The following is a 19,581-nucleotide window of genomic DNA, read 5'->3' as shown; positions in this document are numbered from 1 at the left end:
GGTGAATCTACCTACTGTACATAAAAAACAAAGCCACAAATATTTTCAGCTCTAAGCTCAAGGGACCTTTACCTGTACATTTCCATGCTTTTACCACAAAATAGGGAAGCAGAGACAAAAAACTGTCCTGCCACAAAATTATTTCAATAATGTAGACATAGGCCATATCTCCTGGTCTGCTGGCTTTGGACCAGATCTTACATATCAAAAGTCCTTCCCATGCTGGAGTGCTAAAGAGAGGGGAAAGAAAAAACACTTATAGCAAATAAACTAATTAAAAGAGATCAGTGAGGTCAGGACCTCATTGTGGTGAATGGTGAGAAGACAGAAAATAGATATGGGGACATGGAGTCCTACTGACAGGAAGAATCAAATCATCACACAGGCAAGATTTATAGAGAAAGGAACCTTCAATCCTCAAATAGATGGGCTCAGATATCTACAGAAATGTAGCCTAGGAATGGCTTAGACATGTTGTAGGGACAGAACGTTCTCTGGAAAAACATCAAAGACCATTCCAGATAACCAAAGTGAATCTTTAGAATTTTAATGCAGAAGGGAAACCTGGGGGCAGAGACACTGCTCAGGGATACCTCGCTCCCCCACCCTTCTCCTGGATAAGGTTGTTGTGTTCTGAAGAACCAGAAGGGTCCTGGATATTTACTTGCATTTCTTGCTTATTTCTGTCTATTCTTTATGAATAATTACACAAACTTCTTGGGAAAAAAGGACTGAAATATAGCTTGAAGTTTCTCACATGCTACAGGAACTTAATTGGCCCAGTGTCACCACACTCCCACCAAGGGAATTTCATTAAGGTGGGCTGCATGTACTCCTGATTTGTGTGGTGATCTTTCGGCCAAGTTTCTCTATTCCTGGTTAAATAGGAAATTAACCTAACCTTACAGGTCTGTGTAGGAGAGGTCTCTCTCAACCAATCTACAGTAAACCTGAAATAGTGCAGAAAGCTATAACTTAACCATAAATGTTATAATATGCATGGGGAAAAGACTGCTAGCAGAAGGATGGTCACACAGCACCCAAAGAGCAAGGATCCAAAGGCAAAATCTTTGCCAAAGTTTATCCAATCTTGCCCAAGGTGGGAAAAGAGGAGTAACAACAAGTATCTAGTAGCCACAGAAAGACATTCCCATATAGAGAACAGAAATTGTTCACCAGGCTCCTCCTAGATGAAACAGACTTCAAAACCAAATCAGACAAATCTTCATTATGTAAAGTGGAGAGCATCATAGTATATACCTCTTAGGGTTATATGAGGATTAAGAGAGTGGACACTGGAAAAGGTGTTTAGAATATTGCCTAACATGTGGTAAGTGCTCAGTAGGTATCAGTTGTTATTTGCTAAAACCAAAGATTAGCCTTGATCTGATAGTATAGTCGATTAGCAACATTCTAATCTTTATTCTGATTTCTTCTGCTACCTTAGTAATATCAGACTAGAGGTAATGTGGAAGAGAATTCAAGAAATCTAGTCAAAATTCAGTTTCTTCATAATTGTAGACCAGATCATGAAATTGGTGCTCAATAGTTTTATATATCTAGAGACATTTTAAATTGTCACTACAACTGGGATGTTGCTGGAATTTATATGTGGGGCCAGGGATGCTGGCCGAGATCAGCCCTACACAGTAATGAAATTGTCCTGCCCAAAACACCCATAGTATTGGAACTGACAGACACTGCAGTGAATCCATCAAAGTACTACCTCCAGGGAACCAGCTGAGCTGTCTCTGTACTTTACCTAAATGTAATTTTCCATATTTATCTACAACTTCATATCTGATAATTACTTCACTGATAAGTTTTCACAGTGATCTACCAATTAATGCAGATACATGCCAGTAGAAGAGCCCATACAGTTGCTGAAACTGAGTCACTGATTTAAAATAAAACTGGCATTCAACATTCCAACTAAGGTGAACAGGAAAGGTTCCTCAAGGAAAAGACTGTCTAAGTCCTATGCAAGACCTTATCAGGGGATTGGACTAACATACTCACATTGGTGAGATCTTCAAAGGCTGATCTCTTTTTGAGGGCTCCATGTGGTGAATGTGGAGATTTCTTTCCTTGGTAATTATCCCCACTCTAAAAAAATAAAAGAAGTAAATTAGGATATCCAATTGCAAGTCTTTTCAGAGTTGAGTCATCTTTGGAGTTCAGGGGAAATGCCAACATTTTCAAGCAACTGCAAATACATATAACAAACCCCAATAAATTGCAACAAAAGGAAAATTCAGCACTCAGTGCTGCTTAAAGAGTCCCAAGAGGAGGTAAGTCTTTGATGTTGGGGACAAAGCTCTAAAGAGACAAGATGACCTTTGGTTGTCATCTGCAGTTGCTTTGCACTCAGAATGAGCAAAATAGTTCAGTAAAGCTAATTTTCCCTGCTATTCCTCTATTTATAGTTATTTCATCTAAGATTAACCACTACCAACATCACTCTGCCACTACTTTCATTCCTTTAATACAGTTGCTGTTGGATCAATTAGATCAGTAATTTAATAGTTAAGTGTCTCTTACATTAAGCAGTTGATTCAAGACATTCCCAGTAAGAACAATAACACACATACCTAAATCCTGTTCCTTACCAGCTCTTAACATTGAACAAGCCACTTAACCTCTAACTCTCTATTTTGTTATCAGTAAAATTTGAATGACAGCCTACTTTATTTGAGAATCAAATAAGACATGCAAAAAAAAATGTCTGTATAAGCTATAACTGGACAGGAATCATATTTTAAGAACATAGAGTTCAGTATGATGTTGTATTTTAAAGGGAATTTTTGTATTTCAGGAGTTTGGTAACCCAAATCAACCCCTATATATCAAGGAGGGACAAAAGGGAAGGGAATGCTTTGAGCAAGGGGCCTTTCTTTGGAGGTACTGTATATCTGTCCGTTGTATCCCACTTCCAAATAAGTTAGACCATCTCTCTGGGGCTAGAAGTTAAGGTAAATCATCCTATAAGGATCTTCTATTCTCTGAAAGTTTTTATTTGGTGGAAGTCTCCTAAGCATCAGATTTCTTTAATGAAATGAGAACAAAGCCTGCCCTTCCCTACCAATATCAGATTCTCATATAATGTGAAGTAAAGCACTGAGTTTAGACCATTTATTTGCTCTGTCCCCCCATTTATACCCTGGAATAGTTAACCCATGACATGTAAGTGATAAGAAATTTAGAGAATTATATTTGTATTACAATAGATCAATCTAGCACAGTAGAACAATCGTGAAAGAGGTGGGAAGAATTACTTCTATTTTCTAATGGGTTAAGCTAAGAAATAAGGAAACTATGAGTCTTTATATACTGGGTTGTTGGAAAAGTCAAGACATATTTTTTTCTGTGTTTCAAGTAAAAATGTATCCTGGCTTTTCAACAACTCTGTGGTTTGTAATGAATAAGCCTATTGGAAATAATTAGCAAAAAGGTGAATATGACTTTCTCACAAATTGTCTAAGAAATCAACTGTTGGTCTATTATCCAAGTATTACTTGATACCACTGATAGACCTAAGCAGTCCCAACTAAAATCAACAAGTAAAACCAAACTCAATAAAATTTAGATTTGCAAAATATGCCCCCAAGGAAGCTGGATTTGGAAAAATAACTTCTATAAAACTTTCAATGGCAGAACTCCGATCAGAAAAATTGATATGGCTAGATATATGATCAATGTATCAAACTGTCCTATCCAATTTTACATAGGAAGAAAACATTTGACCATTCCATGAAAATCATTTTAGTGGAACAAAATGAAAATGATTAGAAATTCTTTATCTATGCCGAGAGAAAACCACTCAAGGAAATTAAATTAGCTTAATGATGTTTGTTCCAGGAAATACTCTCTTGATGATAATTCATTAGTGTTTGTAAAATTATAATTAAAATATGTAAAATGACAAACACAGAACATCCCAGAGTGAGGATGACAATGGCAAACAAACCACAAGGTCATAACAACAGAGTCAAAATGTACTCAATCTTCAAATTTAATTGCTATAAAAAGTATAATACATTTGTTGACCTAATCTTCAAACTCTTCCCAGGTTGCACTAAGCAGCCTCTTGGCAAGGTGCTTTGAGCATCTCAGAGAGAGAGCAACAATGTGCTCAATAATGAAGGCTGTGTGAGTTTGCCTCTGAAGATTTTGGAGGATGGTCAGTCATGTACCATGGAAAAGACAAGGTGTTAGGAGGCCACCCCTCCCCACTTTCTCAGACTAACCACACATGTTCCATAAAATGTATAGGAAATACTCGAGACATTAGAAGGAGAGACAGCTTATTCTAACCTTTTCAGTCTGGCCATGATCACTGGGCCTAACTTTGGTAGACTGAGATTTCTTAGTCTCAGACTTGGTGCTTCGGGGTGGTAGTGGCAATGGCATCTCTTACAGATCCAGAAGTGTCTCTCCAAGGCAGGGCTGCAATCAAAAAGGGACTCTTTAAAATATCATTCACTGAAACATCAGAGAATCTGCTGGAAACTTCAGGAAAAAAGCAGTCTTTCTATAGCATCCCTAGGAGAAAACAGACTTTGAGTTAGGCAGATCTTGGCTCAAAACTCGGTTCTACCACAATTTACATTGGGCAAGTGGCTTAAACTCAGATATCTCATCTGTAAAACAGAGCTAAGTATACCTACCTGTGCAGGGCATTCTCCAAATTAAATGAGATACATTATACATTATCTCAGCCCCATGCCTGCCATTCTCTGTGGGTACTGGAACTGTGACCTAGCCCCTAGGTTAAGCCTAGAAATAGAGGGGGCAAATTACATTAATCATTTACCCTGATCCATTATCCTGAACATTAATCACTTATCTCAAGGGACATACACACTGATTTAAGTCACTAATTCCCCTGCCACTAGGAGGGAAAAAGGGATTGACACCATCAAAGCCATGCTTTTCATAATAGGAGTCTGTGCAGAACACTCGCTTCCTACCACCTCCAGAACCCTGAACCTCACTTGGAATAGAATCCTTTCTAGTTTACAGACTTTTCACTGATACAATTTGATAAATGTCAGAGACCCCACTGGGCATCGTAGGAATGCTGCTGAAACTCATTTAGGGGCAAGTTGGCTCAAATTCCAAAACTATAGCTCAAGACAGAATAGAGGAAGCAACTTCAATAGAGGTAACAATTTCATTTTACATATAGAAAGGCAGGTTACAGACAGCAAGAGACTGGGATGAGAAGGCAGACCGAAATAAATAAAAGCAGTACTATTGTGGGAAGGGCGCCTAGGGTCCAGCTCTGGCCCTGTCCCTAGCTCGCTGGGGAACCCTGAGCAAGTCCCTTTGCTCTTGCTAGGCCTCCTTTCCCCACCAGTGAAATGAAGCAGTGGGACCAGAGTTTTCCCAGCTGCTCAAACTGCGATTAGCATCACCTGGGAATCTGTCAGCAAATTAGAACCTCGAGGCCCCAAGCTAGGCCTATCAAATCAGAACTTCAAGTTTACAATATGCCCAGGTGATTTTCACACATTTTTAATTTAAGAAGCACTGTTCTAGGGTACTCTAGAACCCTAGAACAGTGCTGCGACATGATAGGATTCTCCGAGGACCATAACAGAGAGCAGTGGGAAAGACAGAGCTGGAGGAGTTGGAAGTGGGAATAGAAGAGAGCCAGTGGCGACAAAAGAGATAACAAGGGAGAGAGGACAGATTTCCATCCTCCTTCATATTCCTTAGAAATCCTTCAAACAGCAATCTTGGGAAATTGTGCAGGATGAATTTCATCCACTTGCGGAAGACGCTCTGTACTTGTACTCTGATTCAGGGATGTGCACCAGTTGCTCCACCCACAAGCTGGATCCAATCCCGTTTGCTTTGCCATCTCACCCTCCAACACATGCTCCCTGCCCCACCTCGTACAGAGCTCACTGCGCCAACAGGCTGACAGAGTGAAACAAGACGCCCTGCACCCTGTCAAGGGAACACAGACGGTAAAAAGGGCTAGAGTGATGCCGAAGGATTGACCAACGTGTGACAGAGCCGGACATTCAAGCGGCGGTACAAGCCCAATGGAGCCTACCTCACATCGAGATTGAGAGCAGAACAGGAAGAGACCATGGATGTGCCCCTAGACCAAGAGAGGCCCGGGAAATGAACCGAGTTCCATGTCGTGGCGACCGTGTGTGTCTGTCTCAACCTGCTCTGCGCTCCGTCCTTTCGGCTCAGTAGAGAATTTTGAAAATTACAGCCCCAGAGGAAGTCAGCGACGATTGGCTGGGGAAGGAGCCAATCAGCGTGCACAGCTGCCGCGAGGGCCCGCCCAGCAAGAAGGGGCGGGCTGAGGATTTTAAAATTGAACGCTGCAGCTAATGAGCTTCCTTTGGGGTGCAGTTTTCAGTTCAATTGGTTAGATATGGCTAGGTTGACAAGCTGACTATCTAACCAAAGGCTGGGTCTCTTTAAAGACGCGTTTTGTTTAAATATCTGTTGGAAGGTGGGGAGACTGACTATAAAGTAGGTTCAGACCAATTAAAACATTAATTAATAACTTGTTGTAGGGTCAAACGTTAACTACGTGGGCTTCACAAATGGCCTAGTGAGGAAAAGGGCAGAAGTTACTGCCCCATTTTATGGATAAGCACATGAAATGCAGAGCTGACAGTAGCGAAAATTAACCCAACACTGCCTCTGTACTAGCTGCTATAATTTCTTTCGTTAGAAATCCTGTCCAGACAGATACTTTTATTATTGCCATTTTAAATATAACAAAACTGTACCCACTATCATGAAGCTGCTGTTCTCATCCATTGCACTCATATATTAATTCATTTACTCAACTAGTATTAACTTTGTAAGTTTGCTTTATTCCATGAAGAGTGTGTGTGTGTACATATATATATATATTTAATATGTGTAGTATATTATATATATGTATATATATATACGTGTGTGTGTGTGTGTGTGTGTGTGTGTGTGTGTGTGTGTGTGTGTGTGTGGAAGTGACAAAGATTTGAAGAATTTATAGCCCTGCCCTGTCCTCTGAGGAGGCAAAGAGAAAATGGAGGCGCCAGGGATAAAATCTAGAACTTTTTGTAAATACAGCACTGAAATATAGCCCTACCTTTATTATTAGCCCTTTCTCCCTTTAATATCTCATAGCTTCTACATTAAAGGTAAAACAATTACACATAATCCCATACCCTCGTCTCTCTTTTTAAATCCATATTCGTAACTAAATATCATCTAAAAGCTGACCCTGAACTCCAGATTCTTAAGTCCAAAACCTTTATTAAAGTGATATTGGTTTATAACATCATACAAGTTTTAGAAGTACAGTATCATACTTTGACTTCTATATATACTGCATTATAATCACCACCAAAAACCTAATTTTAATCTTTCTTTAAAAGAAAAATTATATCATGTCCCTCTCTCCTGTTTCAGTGGTTTCCTAGAGAATTTAAAATCCGAACTCCTTACTCCAGTCTACAAGGTCCTATCTGTCTAATTGCTTCCACTGTCTGCAACATTATTCTCTCCATTATCTAACTTACTTGCTTTTTCCTCATCCTTCAAGTCTCAGCTTAAATGTCCTCTCTTCAGAGAGGCCTTTCCCTAATCAACAATGTTGTCTAAAGTGAGATTCTCCTCCCACTCCCTTATATACTCTCAGTCCCTTCTATTCCAGAACATTACCTTTTAAATTTGTTTAACTCAAGAATATAAGGCCCATAACTGCAAGGACATATCCATTATGCTCTAGTTCCAGGAATTAGCATTAATTATAGTTCACATTCACCATTTCCTTACTACATGTTTGATACTGTTCTAACGCAACAATATTATGAGGTGTTAATATCCCCACTTGCAAAGGAAAAAGGATAGTGACCTTCCAAGATAACAGAGCTAGTAAGTTATTAGACTGAGATTTAAACCCAAGCAGTCTGATCCCAGAGACTAAGCACATAAGCATTAACCCACACCTGTCTCCTTAACAGATAATTAAAAATATTTTATTAATTAAGTAAATGAGTATCTTCCTTTAAGGGTAATTTCCTGTGGACAAGAGTCTTACTGATGCACTATAAAGGAAATATAATATTGACACCAGTTGCTATAGGTCTTTTTTAGTCAAGGAGGGGAAGTGCACTAAAACAACAGCATCACAAAATCACAATACAATTTCATTTTCTTATTTCTTTCCAGCTTTTCACAAAAGAAAAAGTTATTTAGTAATCAGCTATAGCCCCCCTCCCCCGATTTAAATATGTTTCTCTCAATTTTCACACTTCCAATTGACTTTACGCTTTTCTTTGGGTAGCATGAAGAGAACTCTAAGAGGAGACTTCTCTTTGATTAGACCATTGTCATATACTTTCTTTCTCCCAGTCATACATTCTCATACTTGCCTTTCTCCTCCCCCCTACTACGTTACTGCATTAAAACCTGATAGAAAAGACCTGCTATGCTACCTCACATTTACTTGAAAATATATTCCATGTGGATCCAAGGTTTAAATTTGAAAATAAAATCATGGAAATACTAAGCAAACTATAAAAGAATATTTTTAAAATCTTACAGAAGGAAAAGCCTTTCTAAATAGGTTAAAAAAATTAGAGACAACATAAGGCCCTATAAATTTTAGTAGTTAAATTTAAATTTTGTTTGACAAACAAAAAAACAAAACAAGGCAAACTGGCAAAAATAAAATGGTAACATAACTAACAAAAGACATGTTTTCCAAAATGCAAAAGCAAACTTTATCAAAAACAGAAAATAAAATGAACGACACACTCATCAAAAAAAAAAACCAATTCATTAGAGAAGTACAAATGCCTAATAAATATGAAAAGATGTTCAATCTCACTAAAAGTAAATGCAGGTTAAACAGAAACATTTTTGCTTAGGACATCAGAAGTTTATTGTTAATAGATTAAGAATAACTTCTGGGTAAACAGGCACTTCTATTCATTGGCAGTAAAAATTGCCATTAACTCTGAAAGAGTTATTTGAAATACCTATGGGATTTTAAATATTTGGACTCTTTTACCCAGAGGTTCTACTTCTGGTAATCTTTGCTACAAAAATAATTATTCTAAAAAATAAGGCTGAAATTTCCCCAAATTTAAGAGAGACATAAACAAATAAGATTCAAGAAGCAAAGCAAACCTCCAACAGCATAAATCCAAAGAAATTCAAACAAAAACATCATAATTAAACTTCGGAAGACTAAACACAAAGAAAAAATTTTGAGAGCAGCAAGAGAGCAACACCTTTCTAACTTAACAGTTACTTTTAATGACAATGGATTTCTCATCAGAAACCATGCAAACCAGGAGATAACAACATTTTCCAAATTGTCAACTAAGGATCTTGTAGCCAAGGAAAATATCCTTCAGAAGTGAAGGGGAAATTAAGTCATTCTCAGCTGTTGACTACCCGAATAGAAAGTTCACAAGTAACATCAAGAAGAAAGAACCGTAGAATGAGCAAAATTACAGGTAAATACAACAAATTTTCCCTCTGGTTCTGTTTTCTCAATTATATTTGACAGTTACAGCAAACGTTTTAACCCTGTTCTCAATGTTTGTAGAGGAAATGTTTAGAACAATAATATAGATGAAGAAGGGTAAAAGAAGGAAAGATTTTTACACCTTCCTAAATCTGATAAAACGTCAACTCCAATCGAGATGGAAAAAAAAAATGTGTAAAATGATGTAAAAATAAACTTTGTAGTAATAATAAAAAAAAGTCAACTCCTAGACTAGACTGTGATAAATTATGTATGCATAATGTAATACCTCAAACATACCCTAAAAATACTATATGAGGAGATATACTTTAAAAAAAACCACTACAGATACATCAAAATGGAATTCAAAAGAATGTTCATGTAACTGACTTGAAGTCAGAGAAAAAACATAAATGAGTAACAAGGGGTGATCAGAAAACAAAAATAGTGAACTTAAGTCCTAAGATATCAATAATCATCACATTAGATGTAAATTATTTAAGTACAGAAGTTAAAAGACAAAAATCAGTCTAGTGAATTAGAAACATGACCCAGGATTATGCTGTCACAAGAAACCTACTTAGAGTATAATGGCATAGGCAGGTTAAAAAAATAAAGTGAAAATCATAGATACATACATTGATTTTTAAATAGCAGTAGCTTTATTAACATCAAAGTTAACTTCACAGCAAAGCAAATTACCAAATTACTAGGGATGGATAGATTATATGATAAAAGAGCTTTAAACTACCAAAAAGAAATGTGTTATGCACCAACCAATAAAACTGTAAAATACATGAAGCAAAATCTCAAAGAACTGAAAAGAAAAAATAGACAAATCTATATTTATAGTTGGGTACCTCAAAATCTCATCTCAATAACTGATAGAACAAGTACATAAAAAGCCAGCAAGGATACAGAACTCAACAATACCTTCAAGAAACATGGACATTAATAATGTGAAGAATAGACATTAATAGGGCACCCCATTCAATAACAGCAGAATACACATTCCTTTCAAACTCCTTAGAACAGTATCAGACAGACCATATTTTAATTTTAAAACAAACCTCAGCAAACAAAAAAGGATTGAAATGATAACTGAGTATATTTTCTAACCACAAAGTGATCCACAACAAAAATAACTGGAAATTCTTAAAGTTTGGAAACTAAACAGTGTACCTCATGTATCAAAGAGAAAGACAACACAAATCAAAATATACATTGATGAGAATGAGAATGAAAATACAATATTCCAAAAAGTGCAGGACATAGCTAAAGCAGTGCTGGAAGGGAAATGTATAGCACTAACTGCTTATAACGATATAAAAAAATAATGAAAAGTCTAAAAACCTAGTCAGCAAAATGCCATCTCCAAAAAAAGAGCAAAATAAATACAAAGCAGGCTTAAAATAGGAAATAAATAAGATAAAGATGAGAAATGACTGAAAACAGAAAAAAAACACTAGTGAAAATCAATGAATCAAAAAGATGGGTTCCATGAAAACATCAATAAAATTGAGAAACCACTAGCAAAGCTGATAAAGAAAAAAGACACAAATTAGCACTATCAGAAATAAAACAGGATATTACTACAAACTCTACTAACATCAAAAGGATAAGGGGATACTATAAACTATAGTGGAAATGAACCAATTCCTTGGCTATCACAAACACTCACAATACATCCAATATGAAATATATCATTTGAATGGCTCCATGTTTTTAAAGAAATTCAATTTGTAATCATTAAAAAAGCTTTCAGGCTCAGAGATTTCACTGAAGAATTAAATCAAATATCTGAAGAATAATCAGCACTAATTCTACACCATCTCTTCCAGAAAACAGGAGAGAACATGTCCCAATGCTTATAAGAACATTATCACCATTAACACCAGAACTATCCAAAGACAGTACAAAAGAGAAAACTACAGATCCATATCTCTCAGGCAAATAGATGCAAAATCAATAACAAGATATTAGCAAACAGAAATTAGTGATATATAAAGTATTATATACCACAGACAAGTGGGGCTTATTCCAGGGATGCAAAGCAGGTTCAAAATATTAATAAACATACTTTGCCATATTAATAGGCTAAGTTACCCACCAAATAAAAAGGAAAGAAAATTACTAGAGCTAATAAACACTTCGTGGTTACAGGGTACAAAATCAATTTACAAAACTCAATTTTACTTCTACATGCTTGTAAGAAACAATCTAAAAATGATGTTAAAGAAACAATTCTACTTACTATAGCATTAAGAAGAATAAAATACTAAGAAATAAATTTAACCAAAAAAATATAAGACCTATACACTAAAGACCACAAAACATTGAGAGAAATTAATGACCTAAATAAATGTAAGACAATCCCTGTCAAAATTAACACAACAGATCTGAGAAGGCTAACATTTGAAAATACTGCTGGAAAGGCTGGCTGCTGGCCAGGATGTGGGAACTTGGATTTGGGGAAAGTGACCACCATCCTAATTAATAAGAGTAACTCACTGTACCTTAAGTATTTATATAAATCATATGGCTTAACAGAAAGGAAAGGAAAAATACCAGATGGCTTCACTCGTAGCAGGAGTATAAAGGACCAAGGGAGAAAATAATAATAATAATAATGAACAACTACATACCAGAGACATTTTACCCGGGGTGGAGTGGGGAATGGGATCAAAAATGGGGGTGGGATGCACTGGACTATGGTGATGGCACACGGTGTAATTTGGTGATGGGAAGCCCACAAGGATTACAACCGAGATGGAAAAAGTACAAAATGATGTAAAAATAAACTATTATATTGTTAAAAAAAACATATGGCCTAAGGAAAATAACAGTTTGTTCCCTCCCTCCCCCCAATACTAGAGCTTTGGTATGTGCGGGGCAGAGGGGACCGGCATGCCCAGCCTGCCATAGAAACCTTTGGCAATGAGTCTCTAAGGAGTTTCCCTTTACTGGGAAAACTTCATGATAAGTGAAAGAAGTTAGTCACAGAAGACCACTCACTGTATGTTTCTACTTACATTAAATGTCCAAATAGCCAAATCTACAGAGACTGAAGGTAAATTCAGTGGTTGCCTATGTTTAGGGAGGTATAAAAGTGGGGCAGCTGGCCAAATGCCCAAAAGTAGATGACTGGATTAGAAAGATGTGGTACATATACACAATGGAATATTACTCAGCAACCAAAAAAGAGAAACACATGTCTTTTGCAGCAACTTGGATGGAGCTGGAAAAGATCATGCTTAGTGAGATAAGCCAGAAAGAGAAAGAAAAATACCGGATGGTTTCACTCATAGCAGGAGTATAATGGACCAGGCGAGAAAATAACAAAAATAAGGAACAACCATATACCAGAGACATTCTGTGGGGGTGGAGTGGGGAATGGGATCAAAAAGGGGGGGGGAAGGGAGGGAAATGCACGGGACTATGGTGGTGGCACAGGGGTGATTTGGTGATGGGAAACCCGTGGGGATTACAATTGAGATGAAAAAAAAAATGTGCTAAATGATGTAAAAATAAACTTTTTAATTAAAAAAAAAGTGGGGAAGCTGGGACGATTTCTCTTGGAGGGATTGAAAATATTCTAAATCCATTATGGTGCTGGTGATGGCACCATTCTCTGAATATACTAAAAATCTTTGAATTGTATACTTTAAATAGAAGAATTATATGGCATTTGAATGTATTTCCAAAAACTTATAAAATAGCAGCTAACAAAATAGTTTCTTTTAAAAATTTCTGTTAAAAGGGTGACAACGGTCGACTCAGTACAACCAAGTATAATTAGGACGTTATTGCTAAAAGCCAGACAGTTTGGACGAGGGTGAACCAATATTCGTGGTCATGGCCAATTGCTTTTACCTTGTTCTGAGTATAACAGTTCTTGAACAACCATTCCCACAATTTTCTTTTTAATAACTGAGATACAGTAATATAGCTCTAAAATAACTGTATCCGTTTCAAGTGCACACGTTAAACTGCAGTTATAGAAATGTCTGTAAACACTAATATATATAAACCCAGTGCTTTCCCTTGCAGAGTAAGCGAAAATGAGTAAAACATAGTCATTCTCAAATATTTCTGGTGTTTGGGAAAATAAAGCTTGCATTGAAACAACTACAAAGAAGGTAGACCGTGGAAAGTGCCAAAGAACGCAAACAGAAAACCAAGGAATTCAGCAGTCACAAGCTATCGAGCATCCCAATATAGTCAACAGCCGTGCCGCCATCGCCATCCTGACAGGATGGTGAGTACAGCCGCTGTGGACTTCCTCACAGAGTTGCACAACCACAGCTTTCCTTGGGTCTACACACACTTTAATAACGGGGCGCTTCAGGAAACGCCCTTTCGAAGATGGGGGGCAAACCTCTGAGGGAGGAACGGCCAGTTTCCATCTACTTTTGAGGAACCTTCCCGTGGACAGGGCTCTGGCGCGGGACCTCGAACCACGTGAAACGTGGCTGCTTCGGGGGCAGCTAAAGACCGGTGGTCACGTGATCCCCTCATCCCCATTTATCACCTCATTTGAGACCAAGAAGTCCAGTAGGACTAAGTCTGCCATCCCCGCGAGGAAACTACATGACAAAAACTAAAAACGGGGTGGTCTCCACCCTATTTTAAAGTCCCTAAAAGGGGGGATCTTTCAGAGCATCTGAGGGAAGGAACTTGACAGACTTCGCGCGCTCCCAGATGCCCTTTCTCACCTCCAAGGACTTCTTTTCAATCACTCACTGATACACTCTAAGGAAAACATAAAAATTGTCGCTAACTAATCGTTATTTAAAGACATTTTGTCAGCTGTCCCAGACAAGTGTGTGGGTTTGACAAGAAAAAAACAAAAACAAAAACAAAAACAAAAAACCACCTCAGCTGTTTGAGACAAATTTGTTGGTTTGACAGAAAAACAAAAAACCAAAAACAACTAACAGCCTTTCCCTCAGTTCCATCCCAGCCCTTTCCCAGGATCTATTCACATACGTAAGGGAACGTTTCCTTGAATATCTAGGAAAATAAGCCATGCCTTTAACCAGCCAGACAGGGCTCAGAAAAAAAAAAGTTAAACTTTCTGCAGGAACTCCCCACTGGTCGAAAAGGAAACCAAACTAGACAAAACTGAGCAAAACTAAACAAACAAAACGAAAAGGAACGAGACAAAACGAAGCACGGATGAGGGGAAAGGGAGAGAAAACTAACCGCCTCAGAAAATCTCCGCCAGACAGTGGTAGCGCCTCAGGCAAAGTGCCCTTAAAAGAGACCAGACCGACCACACCATTCTCACCAGCAGGGGGGGATAAGGGGTCGGCACTTGGTTCAGTCGGACCTGAAACCACCAGGTGGGGCCAAAAGATAGCAATAGGGTACCCCTTATACTTTTCTTTTTGTTGGGGAACTTGTCTTCTGCCTCTTCAGTCCAAAAAAGGAAGAAAGAAATACTCATCTCTACACACCCATATTTACACCCACCTCCAAAACAATGGAAGTGGCTGGTTCCAGACCTAGCCTGAGGGGCAGTTAAAATGGCTTCCGGTATTCTAGCTACCCTTTGACAAGATCGGAGTTTAAAGTAATATCTACTTTATAGGTCTGTGTGAGCATTAAATGAGATGATGGATGTAAGAGAGTAGCAGCAAAATTTCTAGCTCCACTCTAAACTGCAGAATAGGACGGAACCCAACTATCTTTTAACTAGCCTTCTAGGTGGTTCTACGACTAGCTAATGTGGGAGAATTATCGCGTGCTCTAAAATGCCTGCCCATTTAAATCCCTGACCAAATTTGTCATCATGATTAAGATTGCATGACTGGGATTCTTGAACTGTAATTCATGTATTCCATGAGTTGTGCTTCTTGCCTGAAATGTCAAAACCATGATTTGTTTCCTGAGCTCATTAATGCGCTCAGTATTGTGAATACAATAAAAAAATAATAATAAAAAGACAGCAAAGCTGTCCCCCTAAGCTTTCAATGTAGATAATCCAGAAATAGGAAAAGTTAATAACTATAAAGTCAGATCTAGTAAATATAAGGTGAATTATAAAGATAATCAACAAATGTTCTAGAAAAATCAGGAGAGAAATTCCAGGATTGTTAGGAGGGGGAGAAGAGCCTGAGCAGAAGTGGCCCCTGCCAAGCCAAGCCCACCCCTCAAAAATAGCTATAAGTCATTCTCTGCAAGGCAAAAGTATTACATAAGTAAGGTCCTGCCTAAAAGGAGCTCCCAACAGTCTACTTTAACAGCTGTTCTCTGAAATTAAAAAATGAGAACATTTAAAGCTGTGAAAAGTCCTTATTTTCTTCCTCCTCCGCTTTAGTCAGTTATGGGAAAAGGCAAACAGATACACACAATACATACATAACATAATACTTGACAGAAATAATTATGTAGCACCATAACTGAGATTTTCAAAAGAGATATCATATTTTTCACTGGATATCAATTCAGGGGGGATGAAGTGGCTTTATTGCTCCACAGTAAATGATGTCTGATAATCATTGGCATCACTGTTCATTTTTCAAGTGGTCACAATGTCATCACACAAACTAAATTAGGCAGCTAAATCTGAGACTGGAAGATAGTGGGACTAACAGGCTGACAGTCATTTCATGAAGGCTGATAGTTACATTCATTTAAACTTGATTTTGCTATTTTTCATAATAATTACATTACAGACCAAGGTACCACTTTTTATTATCTTTTTTTTAAAGATTTATTTATTCATTCATACAGAACTGGGGTACAGGCCAGAGATACAGAGGGTGAAGATTCACCAGAGACAGAGTAGGGAGTAGAACAGGCAGATCGACGAAGTACACTGCTGAGGGGAGCAGCGGGCGGGTCAGGAGAGGTCTGCCACGCCATGTGGTCACCTCCAGGGCAGGCGGGAATCGAACTCATGTGGAAGTGGCTTTAGCTTCTCAGTGCAGGGCTTTAACCCGCTGCGCCACCAGGGAGGGCCCACTTTTTATATCTTAATAGCTCTTTCAAGCCAAAGACAAGATGAAAGCCTATTTAAAGTGCTGATCTGTGTAATTACTCAGAAGTTTGTGTGGAAGAGATGTTTGGGTAGAATAAATGAGACTAGAAAATGAATGATGATATCTAGCAGGAAAATGATAATCAAAGCCTCTGTGTTTAACATCTTTATGATTGACTCTTAAAAGCTAACCTCAGTTCCTCGCTGGTGGCTCAGTGGGTTAAAGAACAGCAGCCCCTGCAGTGTAAGTTACATCCCTGGCCAGGTAGATGACCCACATGACACGCAGAACTCTCCTGACCTACCCACTGCTCCCCTCAGCAGTGTATTTCAGTCAATCTGTCTGTTCTGCTCCCCACTCTGTCTCTGGTGAATCATCTCACCCCCAGCACCTCTGGCCTGTACCCCTGTTTTGTGTGTATAAATAAATAAATCTTAAAAAAAAAAAAAAGCTAACCTCAGTGCATACTACATCACACATGTTAACACAGTAACCGCGGCATTCCTTCTTTTGACTCTGAACTTTCCTCCCCCCACCCATCTGTACCCACCCAGTTTGACAGTGTCAGGAGCTTTAGAGAAAGAAGAGGTTGTGGACACACTGTAACCTACACCTGAGCTATCTTACCTTTTTGTTAGTGGGCCCCCTCCCCCAATGCTGCTCTAGTTTACTCCTGATTATCCTCCAAATGACAAGATTGGGGTGCCAGGAGATAGGGTCCCGATCATCCATTATAGTTCTCTCTCTTTGTTATTAAGAGGATTTGGTAAAACATTTTCCAGGCCTAGATCACAGTTTTTCCTTTCTGGGCTGGGAGATGTATATTTCTATTTTTCATTTTTTTTGTTTTGTTTTATTTAATCTTAGGGATATACATTCTTGTGCTTTATTTGCTTCTTATTCCACAGACATGAGCCAGACACAGGAGTTCTAACTTGCCCTTTAATTATTAAAATAGCCTTTTAACAAAAGGGTTGTATAGGAATAACAGGTCCTGTACTGTGAATTTTAGTTTGTTACTATTGACAACGACTATTCCTTCACCAAAAATTTATAGTTTAATAAAAAAAAGTACACATTTAAAGTACAAAAATGATGGCTTGATGTACAAGGCCCCTCTGAGCCTTCTCTGGACTAAGTCAACGCTGGCCCATATGAACTGCAACTTTCAACACGATTTCATCTATCTTTATGTTCAGAGACTTCAACAAGAGCACAATTTTCTATCAGTTCAAGGCTGTGTCCCTTGGATGATGACCTGAGAAAGTTCAACACTGCCAAAAGAATTTACTGTTTGTGCTAGTCAAAAACCTAACCATAGCCCCCTGGCCTCCCAATTCTTGGAGCAAAATTTACTTTTGAAAACTTATGATTATAGATCCTTTCTCTGGATTTGGAATATATCTTGTACACCCCAGGAATGTCTTACTCGGGGCTTGGGAGTCATTCCTTTGAAATGTAATCATAAAGAAAGACAGGTCCTTGTCTTTCAGTGTCTATAAGAGAAAGGAGACTAACTTTGATAAATACCAATTAGCAAATACAGATGCCCTGATCACATTGATCAACTTCTCCCTGACACAAATTTCCCTCAGTCATTTTTCTTGAGTACACCTCAGTCTTTAAAAAGCTACCTTGTTGCCTTTTGAACTCTATAGAGTTCAAGCCATGAATAAAGTCTGTCTTCCACTTTTACCAAGTGTCTGGGTGTTTATCTTTGATAATATGAACTAATAAGATAGAAATTGTACATCAGGGTTAAGACATGCAATAACAGGGAAAAGGGACATGAATGTAGAACAAATAAACTATTTAGGGGATCATTTCAAGTGATATTTAATTCAGAGGCATTTATTATCCTGCATGACGTTAAAGTGGAAGCAAGTGGAGAAAGGACAAGTTGGGACATGGGAACAGGTGCTTATGGACCACTGTCTCTAAACTGAGGCTTAATTGAAGGCATCTCAAAGTGTAATAGACAATAAGCATTGGCTAGAATGGGAAAAAAGTGGAATTCAGGCCTTTCATGTTTGGAGAAGCCTATGAAAGGCTGACTTTGCCCCAAGTGGACACACTTTTTAAAATAAGTTAGTTATAACCCATGTTGGACTACTCAGTAACCCAGAATCCTAAGGCTTTATGCTGTCACTGTTCACCATGGCAACAGCCATGTCACACAGTATAAATTCTGGTGCCGGCTGGCAGGCAAGTCTTTAGGAGAGTATGAAGGGTTTAAGAAAGAAGTAACATCCCGAGTCAGACTAGAAGAGTCATCACAGCATTCAAGCTGACAAGACATTCCAGGGTCCAAGCTGGAAGCCTACCGTACTACCACCAAGGTAAGGGCATCCTCTGGGTTTTGTTTTGTTTTTTTTCTTTTTTTTTCTTTTGGTAACTAAGGGGGTATCTTGATGGGAGGAAAAACCATAGAAGCTACTAAGGCAGCCTCCAAGTTTGTTTATTAATACTTTTATTCAAGGTTCCCAGAAATTACTTTGACTAAGATTTATCTGTTTATACATAAATTCAAAGATCTCTTGGTACATAACTCTGAATCTCTAGTTGGATACCCAAAGATAAATAAGTTAAGTAAAAATGTTTTGTGTTAACTAAGTTTGGTAATGATTCTGTATGTGAAAAACAAAGACTTCTATCAAATGTGTAACTAATGTCATTAGAGTGTTTTTTAAGTCTAGCTAGAAGAGGAAAGAGAAAAGGTCTCGGGGTGCTTTATGGTATACAAAATGTGGAAAGGGGAGGAGGGTTGGGTAGAGGGGGTCAATTTGATAATGGTAAATTATATTATTAGAACTTTGTTGATGGCTATGGTGTGCTTATAATTTACTGATGTGTGAAATGATACTTCTGTGAAAATAATTGCTGTCTTTTTTTAAAAACATTGGTAAATGTATTTTTAAAAAGAAATTTGTGTACCTGCCTAGAGAGAACAGAAAAAGTGTGTCCTATAGCAGACAATATGATGTTTGTGGTTTTTTAAATACTGGCTTTGAATTTTATTTTATTTTATTAATATTCTTTATATATTTTAATATCTGATGTGTTGTTGATGTGAGGGGCAGCTGAGTTGGCCAGCCTGCC

At 38.0% G+C, this 19,581-nt stretch overlaps 1 protein-coding gene across 1 annotated transcript in view; it reads right to left on the bottom strand.

Moving 5' to 3' along the window:
• The window catches only part of CCNB3 (cyclin B3), a 44,937-nt gene extending 40,527 nt beyond the window's left edge, over positions 1-4,410 (bottom strand). Inside the window, exons 1-2 of the mRNA XM_012730276.1 lie at positions 4,315-4,410; positions 2,020-2,106 (exon numbers count right to left, since the gene is read on the bottom strand). Coding sequence (XP_012585730.1) covers positions 2,020-2,106; positions 4,315-4,410 — 183 coding nt within the window. The remainder of the gene's footprint in view (positions 1-2,019; positions 2,107-4,314) is intronic.
• Between the last annotated feature and the right edge of the window lie 15,171 nt (positions 4,411-19,581).

The sequence above is a fragment of the Condylura cristata genome, unplaced genomic scaffold, assembly GCF_000260355.1.
Source record: "Condylura cristata isolate star-nosed mole 26May11 unplaced genomic scaffold, ConCri1.0 scaffold00027, whole genome shotgun sequence".
In the NCBI taxonomy this organism is placed as follows: Eukaryota; Metazoa; Chordata; class Mammalia; order Eulipotyphla; family Talpidae; genus Condylura; species Condylura cristata.
The sequence above is the reverse complement of the archived record's forward strand: the minus strand, read 5'-3'. Positions and strand labels throughout refer to the sequence as shown.